Source organism: Dysidea avara, chromosome 9 (assembly GCF_963678975.1).
Source record: "Dysidea avara chromosome 9, odDysAvar1.4, whole genome shotgun sequence".
Classification (NCBI taxonomy): Eukaryota; Metazoa; Porifera; class Demospongiae; order Dictyoceratida; family Dysideidae; genus Dysidea; species Dysidea avara.
In genome coordinates, this window is record NC_089280.1 from 27063985 (window position 1) to 27082432 (window position 18448).

General features: G+C 39.3%; 2 protein-coding genes across 2 annotated transcripts; both read left to right on the forward strand.

The window, feature by feature from the left end:
- The first annotated feature begins 672 nt into the window (after positions 1 to 672).
- On the forward strand, positions 673 to 3140 carry LOC136266067 (endoplasmic reticulum chaperone BiP-like). Its single transcript, XM_066061027.1, has 6 exons — positions 673 to 906; positions 961 to 1297; positions 1358 to 1500; positions 1556 to 1710; positions 1765 to 2000; positions 2055 to 3140. The coding sequence occupies exons 1-6, from the start codon at positions 776 to 778 to the stop codon at positions 3039 to 3041; spliced, it is 1989 nt and encodes a 662-aa protein (XP_065917099.1). The 5' UTR covers positions 673 to 775; the 3' UTR covers positions 3042 to 3140.
- On the forward strand, positions 3139 to 16616 carry LOC136266071 (suppressor of SWI4 1 homolog). Its single transcript, XM_066061033.1, has 15 exons — positions 3139 to 3223; positions 6138 to 6204; positions 7073 to 7152; positions 7266 to 7367; positions 7425 to 7475; positions 9078 to 9155; positions 9568 to 9660; positions 9711 to 9787; positions 11710 to 11817; positions 11869 to 11986; positions 15324 to 15402; positions 15453 to 15507; positions 15574 to 15648; positions 15822 to 15865; positions 15912 to 16616. Exons 1-15 carry the CDS (start codon positions 3206 to 3208, stop codon positions 16154 to 16156), a joined length of 1290 nt encoding a protein of 429 aa, XP_065917105.1. The 5' UTR covers positions 3139 to 3205; the 3' UTR covers positions 16157 to 16616.
- Positions 16617 to 18448: the final 1832 nt, after the last annotated feature.

The window sequence follows — 18448 nt, forward strand, 5'->3', positions numbered from 1 at the left end:
GATCAACTTGTTTATGATGATCCATGCTTTTTGCTAATTCTTCAGGTGGTGCATAAGTTTCCTGACCTAAATCCATGTTGGAGAGGATTAAGTATGTTATTCTCCGGCCTATAGGTGAGAATAGAGTGGTAAACAACATGTTCCATCACCTTGCAACAAACAGATGTGAGGTGGGCCTAGAATGCATCGGTCCCTTTTCTTGCTTGGAGCCAGTCACTAGGTAGGGTTCCTTCATTAAATGATTGGGTAAATATGATTTGCAATATTGGGGCAATTTCTGTAGCACATGATTTGAGAATACGGGGGGATACTATCCGGACCAGCAGATTACTAGGATTTAGTTTTTCCAATATACATTTAATACCGTGAGTAGAAAAATTATTATCATGAATATTTGGAAACTGAATGCTAGTTGCGTGTCCCTGGTTGTCCAACTTTAGGAAAGGAGCTTTTCTGAAGCCCAAAAATCTTCCTTTGATTATGTCATCGTTAATTTAGCAGCTGAGAACATTACACGTGGCGTTCTTTCGTTCTCTGTCCTTGTACTGGATGATTTAGCAGTAGCGAATGGTCCGGATACACTGACTTTTGAACTCCGACCAAACTATGACGTGATGCTAAGTAACCAATCAGATCGCACCAGCACATGTGGAATCTAGCCAATCAGCGCGATCCACGCACGTTAGCACCATTGTTAGCTATCTTGTGTGTAAAACTATAAGAGCGAACTGTTTCTTGTGAAGGTTGTTCGAATTGTTCTCGTGATAAAGAGATCATGAAGGTGTTCGTGTTACTGTGTTCCTTGTGTCTCTTGGCCGTGCGAGTAGCGCCGGCGGAAGAAGAGGAAGACAAAAAGGAAGAATTAGGTACCGTGATTGGAATTGACTTGGGAACGACTTATTCATGGTGAATCAAAATAGCCATTAAACAGCTCAATCTTTATTTCATCTTATTTTACAGTGTTGGTGTATACAAGAATGGACGAGTGGAGATTATCGCTAACGACCAGGGAAACAGAATCACACCATCCTACGTGGCCTTTACTCCGGAGGGAGAGCGGTTAATCGGAGATGCCGCTAAAAATCAGCTCACTTCTAATCCGGAGAATACCGTGTTTGATGTGAAGCGTCTCATTGGACGAAACTGGGGCGAGGATTCAGTTCAGAAGGACATCAAATTCTTCCCATTCAAGACCACGAGCAAGAGCAATAAACCTCACATTGTAGTGGATGTCAAGGGTACTGAGACCACTTTTGCATCTGAGGAGATCAGTGCAATGGTGTTATTGAAGATGAAGGTACGACACCAGTTGGCGTTAAGTGAAAAAAAATGTTATAATGACTTTGTGTTATTGCAGGAAACTGCTGAGGCCTATCTCGGGTACCCAGTAACCAATGCTGTCGTAACTGTGCCAGCCTACTTCAATGATGCACAACGTCAGGCAACTAAAGATGCTGGAGTCATCGCTGGACTGAATGTACTCCGTATCATCAACGAACCGTAAGTTGTTGAAACCCTTCACTGAGACTGTTTAGTTACTTTGTTACTTGTACAGGACAGCTGCAGCTATTGCCTATGGTTTGGATAAGAAGGAAGGCGAGAAGAATATCCTAGTGTTTGATCTTGGTGGTGGAACTTTTGATGTGTCGCTACTCACGATTGACAGTGGTGTATTCGAAGTAATTGCCACAAATGGAGACACTCATCTTGGTAAGACTTTGCCTCCCGCCATCATAACTTGTGTACTGACTGTCATTCTAACAGGTGGTGAGGACTTTGATCAGCGTGTTATGGAACACTTTATCAAGCTGTACAAGAAGAAGACGGGCAAGGATATCCGCAAGAACAACAGGGCCGTACAGAAACTAAGGAGGGAAGTAGAGAAGGCCAAGAGAACACTCAGTACCCAGCATCAAGTGAAGATCGAAATTGAATCATTTTATGAGGGAGAAGATTTCTCAGAGACTTTGACTCGTGCCCGATTTGAAGAACTCAACATGGTAGGTCTCCCTAACTAGGTGTGACACATAACATTACTATGTTTCTTGTGGTAGGATCTCTTCCGTTCCACTATGAAGCCGGTACAACAAGTGTTGAAAGATGCTGACCTTCAGAAAGATGAGATTCATGAGATAGTCTTGGTGGGTGGCTCAACAAGAATCCCTAAAGTCCAGCAATTGGTGAAAGACTTCTTCAATGGCAAGGAGCCAAGTCGTGGCATCAACCCTGATGAAGCTGTGGCTTACGGTGCTGCTGTCCAGGCTGGTGTGTTGAGTGGAGCAACTGGATCTCAAGAAATTCTCTTGTTGGACGTCAACCCACTGACCCTTGGTATTGAGACTGTTGGAGGCGTTATGACCAAATTGATCTCTCGTAACTCTGTAATTCCGACAAAGAAGTCACAAATCTTCTCCACAGCAGCTGATAACCAGCCTGTAGTTACCATCCAGGTGTACGAAGGAGAGAGACCCATGACAAAGGACAACCATCTACTTGGAAAGTTTGATCTCACAGGAATTCCTCCAGCACCACGTGGTGTCCCTCAAATTGAAGTCACCTTTGAGATTGATGTCAATGGTATCTTGCGAGTATCTGCTGAGGACAAGGGTAGTGGCAACAAAGAAGCAATCACAATTACCAATGATCAGAACCGGCTGACTCCTGAAGATATTGAGAGGATGGTAAATGAGGCAGAGAGATATGCTGAAGAGGATAAGAAAGTTAAGGAAAAAGTGGAGAGCCGTAATGAACTGGAAAGCTATGCTTATTCTTTGAAGAATCAAGTCAGTGATAAAGAAAAATTGGGAGCTAAGCTATCAGAGGAGGACTCCACTACAATCATGACAGCAGTGGAAGAGGCCATCGAGTGGCTGGACAGCAACCAAGATGCTGAGACTGAAGAATACCAGGAGAAAAAGAAGACGTTGGAAGAGAAAGTCAATCCGATTATCAGTAAACTATATGAACAGTCTGGTGGGGCACCACCACCACCCGCTGGGGAAGAAGAAGATTACGGTGATGCGGAGAAAGATGAATTATAGTTATCAACATAACTAAATACTGTAGGAGATCATTTCATAAAATTAATATTGTTTTGTGGTTGTACTGGTTCATATGTAAGTGAATAAATTCAATCAATTTATCACGTGATTTTACTAATTAATTATATTCGATTGTGGGACTCGTGCAGGGTGGACGCGTAAAGATGGGGAAAACGAGAAAGGTACGTGTAGTAGCTCAGCTGTAGTAGTAAAGATGTATTTATTGTACAGTACCAACCCTATAGTTGGTGTATTTAGGTGCTACTGAAAAACACGTGTTAACATGAAAAAACACGTGGGCTCAGTATCTACTAGCTTTAATCTCCCTCTGTGCGTCACTAAAGAGCAGGAGTATTTAGCTCTGCTGGTCCTGGGAATGGCTATAGGATGTATAATAATGTCCATACTCTGATAACATCCGAAATTACTTACTATCGGAATGGGCCTAGTTTATTCCACGGACTGGACTGGACAGTGGACTCGCTGACTGAGCTGAAAACAGCTTTTAAACAATAATCCAGGAATTATCCATCTCTTGCAACACTGGAGACACCACTATTGAGCTACAACTGTGCTGCTGTTGGCTCTTTCTTACAAATCATGACACTAGCGCATGCACTAATTAATTAGAATACACTTACGATACATGTGTACTCGCAGTGATGCAGCATGATAGAGGTTTTCCTTTGTTGCTGTAGTACTAGTGTTACAGCTGTAGAGATGAGCCAGTAATTATTCTTAGCAGGTAGCAGTGGCGTAGCTACCATTGAGGCAACCGAGGCAGCTTCCTCGGTAAAAATGCTCAACAACAGGCTGAGCAGGCCTGAGTTTTGGCACCCCGGATTTTCTACTCAAATGTTACTAGACAGCATTACTGTATCACACATAATAGAATCTATGGCTGTAGTACTAAGGAGGGCCTGAGCCCACACTGACACAGTGCTGGACCACCTTTCGGCTACTTGAATTTGTAAAAAGATCGAGATACTCTAATAGAGCAGTCATCATAATATACTCTAATAGATCATTCAGTACAGATTATAGCCACTGTTTTCATTACACTGCTTGGTCTAAATCATTTATTTTATGTTAATTGTCTTTAATACTTTTCAAAGCTTCCGATGTGTCAACTGCATGGAATTGCATTGAGCTAATTGATCATGTATATCATGCATTAGCAGTTACAATAAAAAAAATAGCTCAAAATTTCCTTGAGGGAGCATGTCACCCAGACTCTCTAGCTTGACATGCTTAGCACATGCAGTTGAGCATCACATGAAAGAGATAATCTCTGACTTTAACATCACATCAGATCAATGAAAGTGTAGAGTGCATGACTATGACCTCTGTTGCAGTCTATGAATGGCCTGACCACTCAAAATATCTCCTGAGTAAGTCAGTTTTTTTTTGTACTGGTTGAATGCTAGTCTAATAATTGAAGAATGGTATACTGTAGCATTAACTAAGCTATGGCATTACTTATGACATGCTCAAAGTCTTCTGAAATAGTTTCTTCCATCCACCAGAGAGTCAACCTGCACCACCAGTGTTTGTGAAACAGTTGAGTCAGAAGCAGACCCTCTTAATTTGGTCAATGTATAAACTTTGCTTTGGTAAAAAAATTTTCCTGGCTACGCCACTGGGTAGCTAGGTGGCACCACCAGACAAGGTGGTGGGGCTATGCAAATAATCTGGCTCATCACTACAACCCTAACGCTAGTGTTAAGTATTGAAGCAACAAAGGAAAACATGTACGCTACAACAATAGCCTCTGTCACGCTTTATCACTGCGAGTACATGTGTATCGTAAGTGTATTCTAATTGATTAGTGCATGCACTAGTGTCATCTGACTTGTAAGGAAGAGCAGTACCAGCAGTTATAGCTCGATAGTGGTGTCTCCGGTGTTGCAAGAGATAGATAATGCCTGGATTATTGTTTAAAGTTTCCAGCTCAGTCCAGGAGTCCAGTCCGTGTATGCACTAGTGTCATGACTTGTAAGGAAGAGCCAGCAGCAGCTCGATAGTGGTGTCTCCAGTGTTGCAAGAGATGGATAATTCCTGGTTTAGTGTTTAAAAGCTGTTTGCAGCTCAGTCCGTGAGTCCAGTCCAGTCTGCGCCGGAGTCCAGTCCAGTCCGTGGAATAAAGTAGCTATCGGAATGTACAGTTTTGATTAACACTTTTATATTGATCGTTTGACTGCAACATAAAAATTGCTTGAGTACCTACTAAACTACTAAACTACTGTAGTTTCACATAGCAAGACCCTTTTTTGTAAATGGTGCTTACCAATTAGAGATTACAATTTCCAATCAATGAGTGCAGTGTAGGCAAAAAGTATGGCTACTCGAGACCACTGCTGATGTAAGGGTGTTAAACCCTTTGTATGTTCCCCTTCCCACCAGCCTATCAGAGTGGAGGTGAAGTGAGTGTGGTTATCCTTGCAATACGTGGAGTTGCTTACACTTCATTTATACTTATTTTCAACCTGAGTTGTTGAACTCAAGTCAGCCCTTGTTCACACCCCTGCTCAACAAGTGGGTTAGGGATCATGCACACCAAATAAAGAGCTAAAACAAGCGCACAATGTATAACAAGCTGTTCTTTGTTTAGGTGCTTAATAAACTACTGACAACATGAAATGTACGATGTTATAGCTGCTGTATATATTTTGTTCAGTGTGTGCCTCTTTTGCCAATGTCAGTTGAACAAAGCGGCAGAGAGTGTACTGGAAGCATGGTACATCTCACAGTATGTTGTAATGGTTGTAGAATACTTTTAGACTAGAAAATACTCGCTGTGTGGCCAACAGGAACAAATTATTGTTGTTACCGTCGAGTTGACTAGCCTGGAATGCGTTCACATTGCGTTCACATTGCGTTCACATTGCGTTCACATTGCGTTCACATTGTATCCTAGCCTTGCCAATCTGCCCAGTCCACCTAGTCTTGTGCCATGCTGGGCCCGCTATACTTATGTCACATTTGATGATGGGTAGCTAGGTATGTTGCTTACTGACTGAAGCGTTGATAGTATAGTAATTCATGTCTAGTAATACAGATATATTCTAATGAAGTGTGTGTTCCTTTATGTTGCAGAAGAAGAAGCAAGCATCATCAGAAGAGGCTACTTCAGCCATTCCTCATACCATTGTGATGCAAAGAGGTGACACTAGTTTCATTTTGCAGTCACATTATTACACAATACTTGTAATCAAGGGGGGGGACAAGTCGACATGAGTTCGAACTGTCGATAAAAAACCCAGCCGTTATGGTGAAATGGGACTTATAGTGATGACGATGCCTGGCAGTCACAGTTTTCATGCCAACAATAACAGTGATGATTATAATAGGATTGTTGATGTACAATCTGATACTTCCAACAGGTAGTATCACTGTGTTTAATAAAAATATTTTAACTAGCACTTCATAGTGCACGTGGGCTTGAACACACCCCTCTGAATTCTTGAGAGGCAGTACTTTTACTGCTAGATCAAGATGCCTGGTTGCCTCTAATAGAACACTCAGACCAAATTTACAAAACTACCTTTACAAAACCACAGTGTTGTACAGTAGTCACTATTCTAACTGAACTGCTACAATCTGTAATACAAGATGCCTGGTTGCTGTCATCAATATCTCAAAGAAATGTGCAACCCATTCAACCCTGACACCTCAGTATTGAAGTATTCTAATGCATAAATTGATTACAGCTCCCAGAGCCCTACCAAACTCCCCTCCCTCTCTTAGCTAAGAACTAAATGCTATTTGTGACTTCTATTGAATATGACAAAAAGGATTTAATATTAATGTTGTCAGTTTCAATGTGCCATGTTTAGTTGCATGTAGGGGGCTATATGACATGTAACAGCTTCCTCTGACAAGATGGAGTACGTCTTAGTCTTTATAGTCTTAGTAACACATTTGACTTAATGTAGTCCAACTGTCCTTTGAATGACTGTACTGCTTCTGCAATGAAGCACTACAGTGCTAGCATATATATGGCTGTTATGGACATGTGTTGCATTAATTAGGAAAAGTGGGACGATTTGTCAATAGCTTAGTACTGGATCTCAGGAAAGTGATGGAACCATTTACAGCACAGAAGTTAAAGGTATGTTGTCTGTCATGCTAAAACACTCTAATAGAACAGTCAAGTATGGTAGTGCCAACACTACTGTAGTCGGCTAAGTGTTGTGATTTAGAGTTTTCTTGTATTTTGTACAGATACTGAAGAACAATGTCCTCAGAGATTTCATCCATGTGGCAGGACCTTATGGAGTTACTCATTTCTTGTTGCTCTCCAGGTCAGAGATATCGGCTAACCTGGTAGGTACTCAGTTACTGACAACATCCATCTAACTTTTTTGTTGTTTTCTTGTAAAGAGAATCTGCCGTCTACCAAGAGGACCAACCATCACATTTCGTATACTATCAGTGAGTTATATCTTATATTAGAGAAATTGAGTGCATCATAGCTGTCTATTCTGGCCATCCATGTGTCTTTTTTGTGCAAAGCAGTGTGCCTATATAGCAACTACCTGCTTAATAATGCCATGACCTATGGATGACTGGAATAGACAGATTTCTTTGTACTGACAAATTTACTTTGTAACATTGGTGGTCAGTGATGCAGCTGCCAGCAACTACGCCGAACCATTAATAATCTACACAGTATGTAAATTATTCCACTCTTAGCACTGCTAATTTTCAAGTATTATAGCCAGACTTTTGCATGATTTTCATAGACCAGAGACAGTCAGATTTTTTGTGATGCTATAAGTATCATTAAATAATAGGAACCTTCTGCTTAGAACACAATACCAAGACTAGTGTAGGGTTAGTTGCATGTGACTTTTCTATTATGACTCTCTATTAGAATTTTTGACTGCTCTGTTAAAACTACTAATTTCTGCTCAGTGTTACATTGCTGTTACCCTTATGAATCATATACACTTTTAGCTGGTAAATCTCAAGAAAAATAAATCACAATGATTTAACATGGTTGCCTTAATGACAGCTGTGTCTCACACTGTCTTATGCTACAAAGTAAATGTGTCACCAACCTGCACTTTAAGTGTGTAGTCACCGTGCATTTCTTGCTATAGCAACATTGCTGAAACCAGGTAACAACCGTGCAGGCTTTGAAAAAGAATATGTGTCATAAAAATACTGTCACATTGTATAGTGCACTATGTACGTAGGTACAGTGATCTATTTCACTTGACTTACTTTAGAAGTTACAGCATGAAGCCATGAACAATTTGTGCTCGGCAGCCTTCAAGCAAAATCATGCACGGCCTAAAGATTACAAATGTGACCGTCTCAGCAAAAACCCGACTTGTTCACACAATTAAAAAAAATTTTTATTTTTTTATTCACTCAGCAATATCTGCAGTGTCCAAGGAATGGACCACCAAAGTTTTAGCTGTCTGTGGTGTGTAGTTTTGGAATTATAGCGCTAGACAGTAGGAAGAGCAAGATAATCGACTTGTACAGCAACTATACTGAAAATAAATTACAGGTGCTTACATTCGCAGCCATAACTTTCGTTTGGAGTAGTCTACAATGTTGCAATTTGGCTTAAAACGTTCACCATGGATCAGCACATCAGCCAAGAAGTAGGATTAGCCCTGTAGATGCTTGCACACATGGATATGAAGGTGGTTTGGTAGAAGAAACGATGACGATCTTGTTTACGTTTACTGCATTGTAAACAAACGCACGTGACACATATACCGTTAGAGCTAGAGAAACGAAACAGATTTTCGCACTCTCCATGAACAGGTGAATAAGATAGTATACAATTTGAGTCTTCCTGCTTCGAGTACTGACCCGATAAAAACTAGCATAGTTTCTTTTGTAGCATGCATAATTTTATGAATTATTTTTAAATTTCGATTTTCTCAATACGCATGCTTGTGCGGTTTTTGCTGAGACAGTTACAAATACATTATGCAATTATGAAATCAAATGGTCCACTGTATTAGTTTTAGTCATTGTGATATATCATGTATGTCTTCTATTCTCACCATACAGTTCAGCTTGTGTAGAGATGTGGTGTCCAGTCTGAGACATGCGATGACCACTCCTCAGCTCTTCACACACCCTCCACTGGTAAGGCCATTACACTTTAATAGGGCCACGGCCTCTATAAGGAGGTAGTCTACTATTCTTATTAATGAGGTCATGAAGTACACCTTAGCTATGCACTTGACATGGTTACTGTAATGAGGTGGTCTTATTAATGAGGTCATGAATACACTTGAACTATGTTTGAGACCTACTTGACATGGTCAACAAGGTGGTCTTATTAACAAGCTAAAGATATCTTTAACTATTTTTAGGATACAAACAACCCTGATATCCAGTTCAGGTGTGTGTTAAGGAACATGTAACCCTACATGTAGGGACCATACCTAAGTGTGTATATTGTGCCAGTTTCCACAAGCTTCACATAGACCTGTAATTCCCTAATATATTAAACACTCTAATAGAACATACAGTGATGTGTTGTTTTCATTGTCAGTTGGTATTGAACAATTTCAACACTGAAGTGTCCTCCATGAAGTTGATGGTGACAGTACTTCAGAACATGTTCCCTTCCATCAACGTACAGAAAGTTAGTATACTGATCCTGTTATTCTTATCTGACTGCTACTGCTGCTGTAGATCAAACTGTCAACCATCAAGCGATGTGTCTTATTCCAGTATGATGAGGAAACTAATTCTGTTTACTTTCGTCACTAGTAAGTTTGTTACTGTAGTATTGTAGGGGGTTAGTTATGTAGTACTACTGCAGCCTGTTGGACCTGATTTACCTGTTGAACCTGTCTTTATCTATTAAACCTGTTATATAATAGTGCAGGCTATCAGCCTGACTATGCTTGGAGGGAACATTGCAAATCAATGATCGAAAGTGAGATTTGTGATGCTTGAGTTTCTGCTAGCAGGTTTCTAACCATTTTAAGAACCTGCTAGCAGGTCTCTTAGTTGATTTTAAAGACCTCATTATCCTCCAAAGATCAAAGCATATTATGCATACCATTTTCTAAATCTCAGTGTACACCGGTGTACATTTAGTTGTATCCCTGTAAAGAAGTATACATGGCAAATGTATCCTTTAGAATTCCTTTGATCTGAGGTGTGAAAATGTTACATTTAAAATTATTAATATGCTAGTTTGTTTATATATATATATATATGTTTTTTTGTAAAAGCATATATGGGTGACTGTTGTATTAGAATATTCTGTTAAGGACTGTTGTGTTAAGGTGACTGCTTTATTAGAGTATCTTAAGTAAGCCTCTGGTAGAGGTATAGATCATCAAAGAGTGTGGTTGCTATCTTGTAGCAAAACTGATAGTTACAAAAGGAAGTTAGTAAAACACGGAATAACGGAATTGCAGAATAAGTAAACTCATCTTTTGCAGATTGTGCAAATACTTATATACTCTGTAGTAAAATCGTGCTTTATTTACCTTGTAACAACTCTGCATGGCATGCCACAGCAATGGATAAACAGCAGCTGGGCGAGCATTAAATAGGATGAGTACACACCATCATTCTAGAACGATCTACATTCGCTAAACTTACTATATATACTGCTTAATAATTGATATTGCTACAAAGTACTAAAACCTAGTTCTATTCTTAGGTCAAACTAGCGTGCACCCGACCGAATTTATTAGAGTCACACTATCGAGTTAGTGGAGTGCAGTGGTTGTGTGTTGTCTTTAAATGGATTTCAAAACTCTTCAGGTTTGAATCAACAATATATATAAGCAAGTTTAGCGAAGGTAGATTGTTTTAGGATGATTGGTTGTGTGAACGTCCTGTTTAATGCATTCCCAGCTGCTGTTTATCCATCACTGTGGCATGCCATGCAGAGCTGTTACTAGGTAAATAAAGTATGATTACTATTGAGTATATAACTAGTTGTACAATCTGCAAAAGATAAGTTTTGCTTATTGTGTTATTCCGCTATTCCGTATTCCACGTTTTACTAACTCCCGTTACAAAATGTAACTATCAAACTTTTTACAGTGGTCCCTCGATTATCCGGCCATTGATTAACCGAATTTTCGGTTATCCAAACTGTAGCGATGACTGCTCTATTAGAGTATTTTTATATATGGTGTGCGTTCTATTAGAGTAATTGAGCAAGGTTCTGTATATAATTGAATAGGCTTTGACTATCCGAATTTTTCGATTATCTGAACACACCCAGGGCCCATCGAGGAACCACTGTATATCAACACCTTTCTTTAACAGATGCGCATGAGACACCGCAAAAATATATTTGTACTACTGTAAGAGGGAGTAGCTAAATCAGTTGAGAACAAAAAGAGTTGGAGATGAAAGGCAAAAGCAGTTTGTTGTTGGAACCCCTCAAAATGGCACATGTCATACATAAGTTTGTTAGTGTGACCATAAAATGGAGGTTATATACAAAGCATCACTTAGCCTATAGCCTTTCAACTATGGTCAAGTATGCAGGCAGACCAATAGGTCCCGTAGTGACAGTGTTTTTGGGGTGCCTTTTGTTTTGCTTTTTTTGGGGGGGGGGGGGGATCTATACTTAATAGTATTATGCATGTAGAAATTTGTTACTTTTACATCTGTCATACCTGTAAGTGTTGTTACCTGTTGAACCTGTTACACCTGTTAGTGCTATTAAACTGCTACCAGTTGGTACCAGTCATGGTGTAAAGAAGTTGTTGAGAAGAAGTGTTCCTGATTTGAGTAAATTTGAGGACATCAGCGAATTCATTACAAAGTGAACCATACAGGTGTTACCATAGTAACATGTTGTTATGGAGACATGTAGAGGTAACCTGTCGGAGAGTGAGGGTGAAGACATGACTGAGGATCACGTGACTTTGCCGCAGAACCTTCCTGGTGTGGGTAACATACGACGACAACAAAGTGCCATCAAGTTGACTGAAGTGAGAAATTACTATTACGTGCACACACTATAGATAAGCTCTGATCAGGTCACTGGCAGGCATGGGGCCATTTAAAGTTACGGTATATTTTAAAATGCATGGGCGAAACAAATTACAAAACCGATAAATAATTTCAACAACTGTGTTGTGGTAGCAATACAACTACTTGTGCTTGTTTGTTTTTACTACAGAAATTGGGTGTTTGGCTCATGATAGAGCAATGTCTAGAGTTCCTATGGATGAAATTGACAAGGAGAAAACATCCTGACTGCCTGGCAGACTCCTGTAAGCGTTTGAGCATTAATTGGATGGCTGCAGGTTCGAGGCTGCCCAGGTCCAGTCATGGATTTTTTTCTTTTTTCTCCACCTTTTCAAACACACTTTATGTAACAACTTTAAACAGGCTGTAGGACCAGGTGTCCTACAGACCTTCAGCACTTGTGCTGTAAAGCCTTATTAAATAAATTTTTAAAATGTGCTGCCAGAAACCAGACTAACAGATCTTATAAATTCAGTACAAGTAGCTAAACAACTGAAATATCTAAGTCCTGTGGAAGCGACTTTTCAAGTTAGACATTTTATTGCATTATTTGTAGTTGTCTTTGTGTGAAATATGCTCTTTGAAGGCTTGTATATCTGTCACTGGGAAGAAAAACGCTTCCACAAGACCTAATCAATTTACTATCACTATGCCCCAGAAATGTCCATTTTGGTGGCAGAAAAACATGGTAGCATAAATATACAGACTAGTACCCAGGATTGGAATCATCTCACATAAGCCCAATGACTCCAATACAAATGTGTTCACCGGATCATTGTTAACGCCTTCAAAAAAGGAAGGATAGTAAAATACGCCACTCACAATATGTTTCTGTAGAACGTCAGTATATGAGAGCATTTTAGTTGTTGGTAAGCCTTCCTCGAAAAGGGGTGGTTAATTAGGCACCAGGCCTAGTTTTGTGGGTGTGTCTCTCAATGTGACTAGCTGAAAGGTAGGCACTATTATTGGAGACAACAAACTTATAGTACGGAAACCCAATGAGCTACAAGAGTAGAATTAGTCTTATGAGTGATAAATTCGAAAATATTGCTACTTCTGGTAGCAATGGTCTGGCGCGAAAAACGGGTTGATTCCAATCCTGGGTAGTTGTCTGTACATCTGTGATGGTAGTGACAGCTGGAGCATTGTGAGCGATGTATGGCTGGCTAACCTGTTTTGCTACAATATCTTGTAGTGTTCCGTTGTTTCAGATGCCTCTAACTACACTGTAGCTACACAAAAACAATAAATATGAAGGGCTTCACGTTCACTTTAAAAACTTTTCTTGCTGCTAGATTGATGTTATGGCCTTCTCAAAAAATATGGATAGGTGTTCAAAATTTTGGATGATTGCCCGCAACTATGCTGTGACCTTAAGAACTCACATTTTACTTAACCCTTAAACCCGCAGCCATTATTATAAATGCAAGCTCTGAAAACGCATAATCCAGAAAACTGGATTATACGCATGCCTTTTAAACAAAGTCCTAAAGAAGCTGTCTAAAGCTACAAATACCATGTTACTCACCATTAAATTTTGGTTTAAATGGTGCCATGTATCAATATGCAAAGGAAGAAGACAAAGAGATAGTTCTTTTGTACTTTAAAGGTACAGAGTAAGAAGTTCTGAATGCGATGAAGGACCCAAAAGGCCATAACTCGGCCATACTTCGTCGTATGTACTTTCTGTAGACGTCATTGTACTTGTCATGTGATGGCGATTCAGTTGCTATACAGCAATCACGTGATTGATAAAATGACCGATAAGAACACTAACGATACAGATGTGAAAGGAAACAAAATGATTCGATGCTTCATAGCGGGTGAGTTCTTTGTTGTTTGTTAAAAGTTTATATACTGTTACAAAAGGTTGGCCTAAGAAAATCTCTATTTCTAAGAGATTGGATAAACGCTTCACGAGATATATAATAGTTATATGGGCACAATGTTGAGTCTATGAAATTTATAAAGCCTCAGGCCCTTAGTAGCACCCTCGCTTCGCTCGTGCACTACACCCGGGCCTTTGGGTTTATAAATTTCATAGACTCCACATTGTGCCTGTATAACTGCTTTAGACTCTATTTCACATTACACTCAGATTACTTACCTCATCCACGGCTGTTTCTGCTCTAGGCTCGGCAAAAGCGGCTGGTTTTCTTGCGATAATACTAGCGCCATGGTAACTATGCGTACTCACATGACAAAAATAATAGTGCTCGTTAAATCACTGCACGTGAACATTGTCAATGCATACTGATTGGATAAGCCTAGATTTTGAGTATATGTTATATTGTGCCTGAAGGCATTGAGTATATTAGAAAACAAGGTGGAGTATATGAGATTTATTACCCACCCAAAACAGCCTAAATAGAGTCTAAGCCTGTTTAAAACAAAAGTATTGTGCATTTTTTGTTCATGTTTTATCAAATCTAGTTTTCTGGATTATGCGGGTTTAAGGGTTAAATACGTTCAGATGTATCTGGCATAACCGGGACCCCCAATCCTTCACAGATCACCCAGTGTTTACAACTGAAACCTGTGTTTGACTGGGGTTGCCAATCTCAATGCAACACTTCACTACAATTATAGTAATTATTACGTTTGCCACTTTCAAACATACTTTTAACAGTGAGCTGCCAGCCTAATCTCAGGTTAGTATTGCAATATTTTAGCATTACAACGAAATGATGATGATCTGTGTTTCAGTAAGTTTCTTGGCACAATTGCTGGTTGATCTCATGTCTTCAAACAATATCCTGTCCTGACTAAACCCTCAGGTGTAAGGCCTGTTGGTGAGGTGTCAGTTTACAATATTGTACAAGCTGTTGTACAGTGATACAAGTGCTTGTACTATCATACACCATCTTGTTGTAGTACTAGTACTAATGATACTTGTGGTTGTTAAAGTGATGTCAATATGGTAGTTACTACAAGGTATAACAGATGGGCTTGATGCTGCATCAAATTTTATTTTATTCCTAGACAACTGGCTGATATTTTATGCTGTTTGACCATACAATTCTCGCAGTATGAGTGTGTAGCAAAATATTGTTTGTGCACAAAGCTAGGGTTGATTTGTAATAAGGTAGTTAGTTACCTGCTAACTTAACAATCCCCAAATAAGGGGTTTTGTGTGCAAGGTAACCTGCCTAATATAACCACCTCTATAATGAGCCTAAATATGTACCAAAAGTGGCTTGCCTAATGTAGCCACCCTCTTAGTATAATGAAAAGGTCAAGTGTGACCTAATCAGAGCATGCTAGTGAATATGATGTAATATGACATCATCATTATAGCTTGGCCCTAGAATGGCCCTACAACTGATCAAGGTAGAGGATGGAGTGTGTGATGGAGAAGTGTTGCATCATGAGTTTAGTATGTGGCAAACATGTTACTTGTGTAGTGTGTTAATGTATCCCTTGTAGTTACTAAGAGTAGAAAGGAGATCCGGGAGACCAGAAAACGTCATCTACAAAGGCGGTACGTGCTAGTGTGCATGCATGCGTGGTGTGTGTGTCTCACCAACGTATACCTGATTGTTTGTAGGAAGTTGAGGGAAAGACGGAGAAAGGAACAAGAAAGGAATGTGAAACAAAAGCAGCGGGAAAAAGAAGATAACCGGTAGTTGTCCTTGTCCCACATAACCAGACCCATTTTAGTACAGGATCTTATTGAAAAGAGCTGAATTACGACTGGTGCTTTTATCTCTAATAATCAAGCCCCTGTGTTGATATAGAAGTCTGGCCATGTGTTACTAACTTGTTTCATCATTTAATGTTTTCTTCTTTTCACAGTACCAGGAGTATTGCTGGACAGAAGAGGAAGAGTACAGAGGCTGGTGAGGAGTGAAGTGTCCTTATCACTTATCATGTCACAATTGGCAGAACTCAGTGGTGCAGAAAAGAAACGACAGAAACTAGGTCAACACAACAAGATCCAGGCTGTGAAGAGAACTACCAAACGACCTACTAAACAGCTTACAGGACAACCCACTAAACAGTCTACAAAACACACTAAGCATACTAAACAGTCTACAAAACATACTAAACAACTGTCTAAACATACTGTGATGAAGACTAAGCATAAAAGAACGTTCACAAGGAAAGCTCACAGGTTTAATGCACCATAATTTGTTGTACAGTCAAAATATCTTGTACAATAGTATTTTTCAATCTGCAACTCACGTGAATAACGTCATACGTGATGACGTTATTTAGTCCTACAATATAAAGTGCGCATAGCTACTTCAGATCAATTCAATTCACTACAACTTTGTCGATTGGAGCGTCTTGTAGCAATGTCTCAGTACAACAACCGAGCTGTCGTAGAACAGCCAAAAGCTACAGATCATCAAGAAGACAACGACAGTGCTGAAGGCAAAGAGGCGGATTTCGTGGGTTCCAAACACGTGGATGGAGGAGAGTGCAAGGAGTGTTGCTGCGTTACGTTAAAGCTGTGTGGTGATGTGAAGAATCTACTCCGATCTTGTCTATGACTAGTACTAATTTGTAACATGATAAACTCATCATCTAACAGTCTGCAATGTGTTCTGCGTTTCTGTGAATATCATATTTTTATTATACAATGTATACACGTGTCAAAACGCTTAGTATGTAATACTAATACTATACAAAATGGCAAGGCTGTATTCGTTCAGTGTGATTTACGATGTAGATAAATTTACTTGGCTGCTTTGCTAAAAGATTTTCTGGGGTGACTGACCATCATATGCAGGGTCTAGCTTTCTGTGTACTGAAGTTACTGAACACCGTACCACTGACAGTACAGTCACTACACCTCAGTAGGCAGGTAAGAACTATCAGTAGTTGGAATATTTAGATATTGTGAATTAGCTATGTGCTGTCAGTATAGCAATAAATTTTTATGTAGTCTCCGATAAGAAATACATTGGTATAGCTACCTTATAGAGGTACAGCCAGCCGACTCCATGTATGTAGCTGGCTAGCTAATAGCTATATGGGCTGTTAAACTGGTACATCTGATGAAGCCATTTAACAACCATACAGCTGATGGTTGCATGTGGGTAACTGACAGATGTCAATAATCATTGTATTACATTAAATCATACAAAATTAAATGTAGTAACATATACACTAAATTAATAGTAGTTAGTAGGTGAACACACAATCACATCAACGCAGTCCTCATCAACAGCAGTTAATTAAACATCAGAAGCTCCTACATACACATGATGATAAAACACAACCGACATCATCAACAAGTTTCTAGTTACACTGTAAATATTAGTAGTGAATTTCAAATACTCATTATTTTAAGTAGTGATGTTCACTACTTTTGTAGTAACCTTCACTACATAGTGAAAAAATATTGAGTGTTGTGGCAGACATTAGTAGTGACTTTTACTAGAATGTTTTGCCGTGTAAGCTAGTTAGTTTTAGTAAAGAGTTATATATACTTATAGTACTACAGCATACATACTGGATTATAATGATAGTAAAGTTTTACAGTCATATAGCTACAGATCAAGGGGCATGTGTATGTACCAGTAACTTCAGTGTTGAAGGCAAAGGCTACACCTATTTATGCTGAATAGCACATGGCTTCCTCATACAGTGAGGTTAGTACGGTAGTCTTCTAGGGGTGGAATCCCAGACCCCCTGTATTTGCAATGTATTTAAGGATTACGACTGAAAAAATGCGCTGCTAGTTTTATTAAATGTTGACATTTGCATTTTCATACAAGCAGTCGTAGTGATATAGGAATGTATCTACATATGTCTATAGTCTCATTGTGGTACTTTGCTTTGTGTAGTGTAACTATAGTACCATATATAGCATTCCTACTGTTAAAAGTTTCCATTTTCTTTAATTGAGGGGTTTAATGGAAAAAGGGAACATGTGCCATTTTAGAATTTTTTTCGTTAAAAATAAAATGGCTTGTCTCAGGTATGTGAATAATGTCATTAAATACACAACAAAATTGAAAAGCTCAGGACAGTCTCAAATGCTACACGTATAATGAGCTTATCACAGCAATGACTCCTTCATAATTAACTCTATATTGCCTATTTAGTAGTTGTGTTTTGCTGGAGAAGCAAGCAAACTGTCAGACCTTTTCTTTCATGCACTACAGTTTCCCACATTCTGCGTTTCCCACATTCTGCTAAGCTAGTGGAGCTAGCATACTTGTACTGTAAACTACGTGACCAATCACAGATTGATCCTGAAGTGACCAAGTGTGCTGGAATAGTTAATGTGCGGTACAATAGCGGATGACTTATACAATGTGACCATACGATTTAATGAATTAAAGTTACTCATTAATTTTTAATACTCAACTTATCAATGCATGCAGGCAGCAAGCTCAACTAGATAGCTTATTTGATACCACAAATGATTTAGAATGCAACCTATAAGATGACGGCGCACTCATGCAACC

Coding starts and splice junctions, on each gene's coding strand:
- LOC136266067 (XM_066061027.1), top strand. CDS start 776: ATGAAGGTGTTCGTGTTACTGTGTTCCTTGTGTCTCTTGGCCGTGCGA. Junction 1,501..1,555: donor CTCCGTATCATCAACGAACC/GTAAGTTGTTGA, acceptor TTACTTGTACAG/GACAGCTGCAGCTATTGCCT. Junction 2,001..2,054: donor GATTTGAAGAACTCAACATG/GTAGGTCTCCCT, acceptor TTCTTGTGGTAG/GATCTCTTCCGTTCCACTAT.
- LOC136266071 (XM_066061033.1), top strand. Junction 6,205..7,072: donor TACCATTGTGATGCAAAGAG/GTGACACTAGTT, acceptor TGCATTAATTAG/GAAAAGTGGGACGATTTGTC. Junction 11,987..15,323: donor GTGCCATCAAGTTGACTGAA/GTGAGAAATTAC, acceptor TCATCATTATAG/CTTGGCCCTAGAATGGCCCT.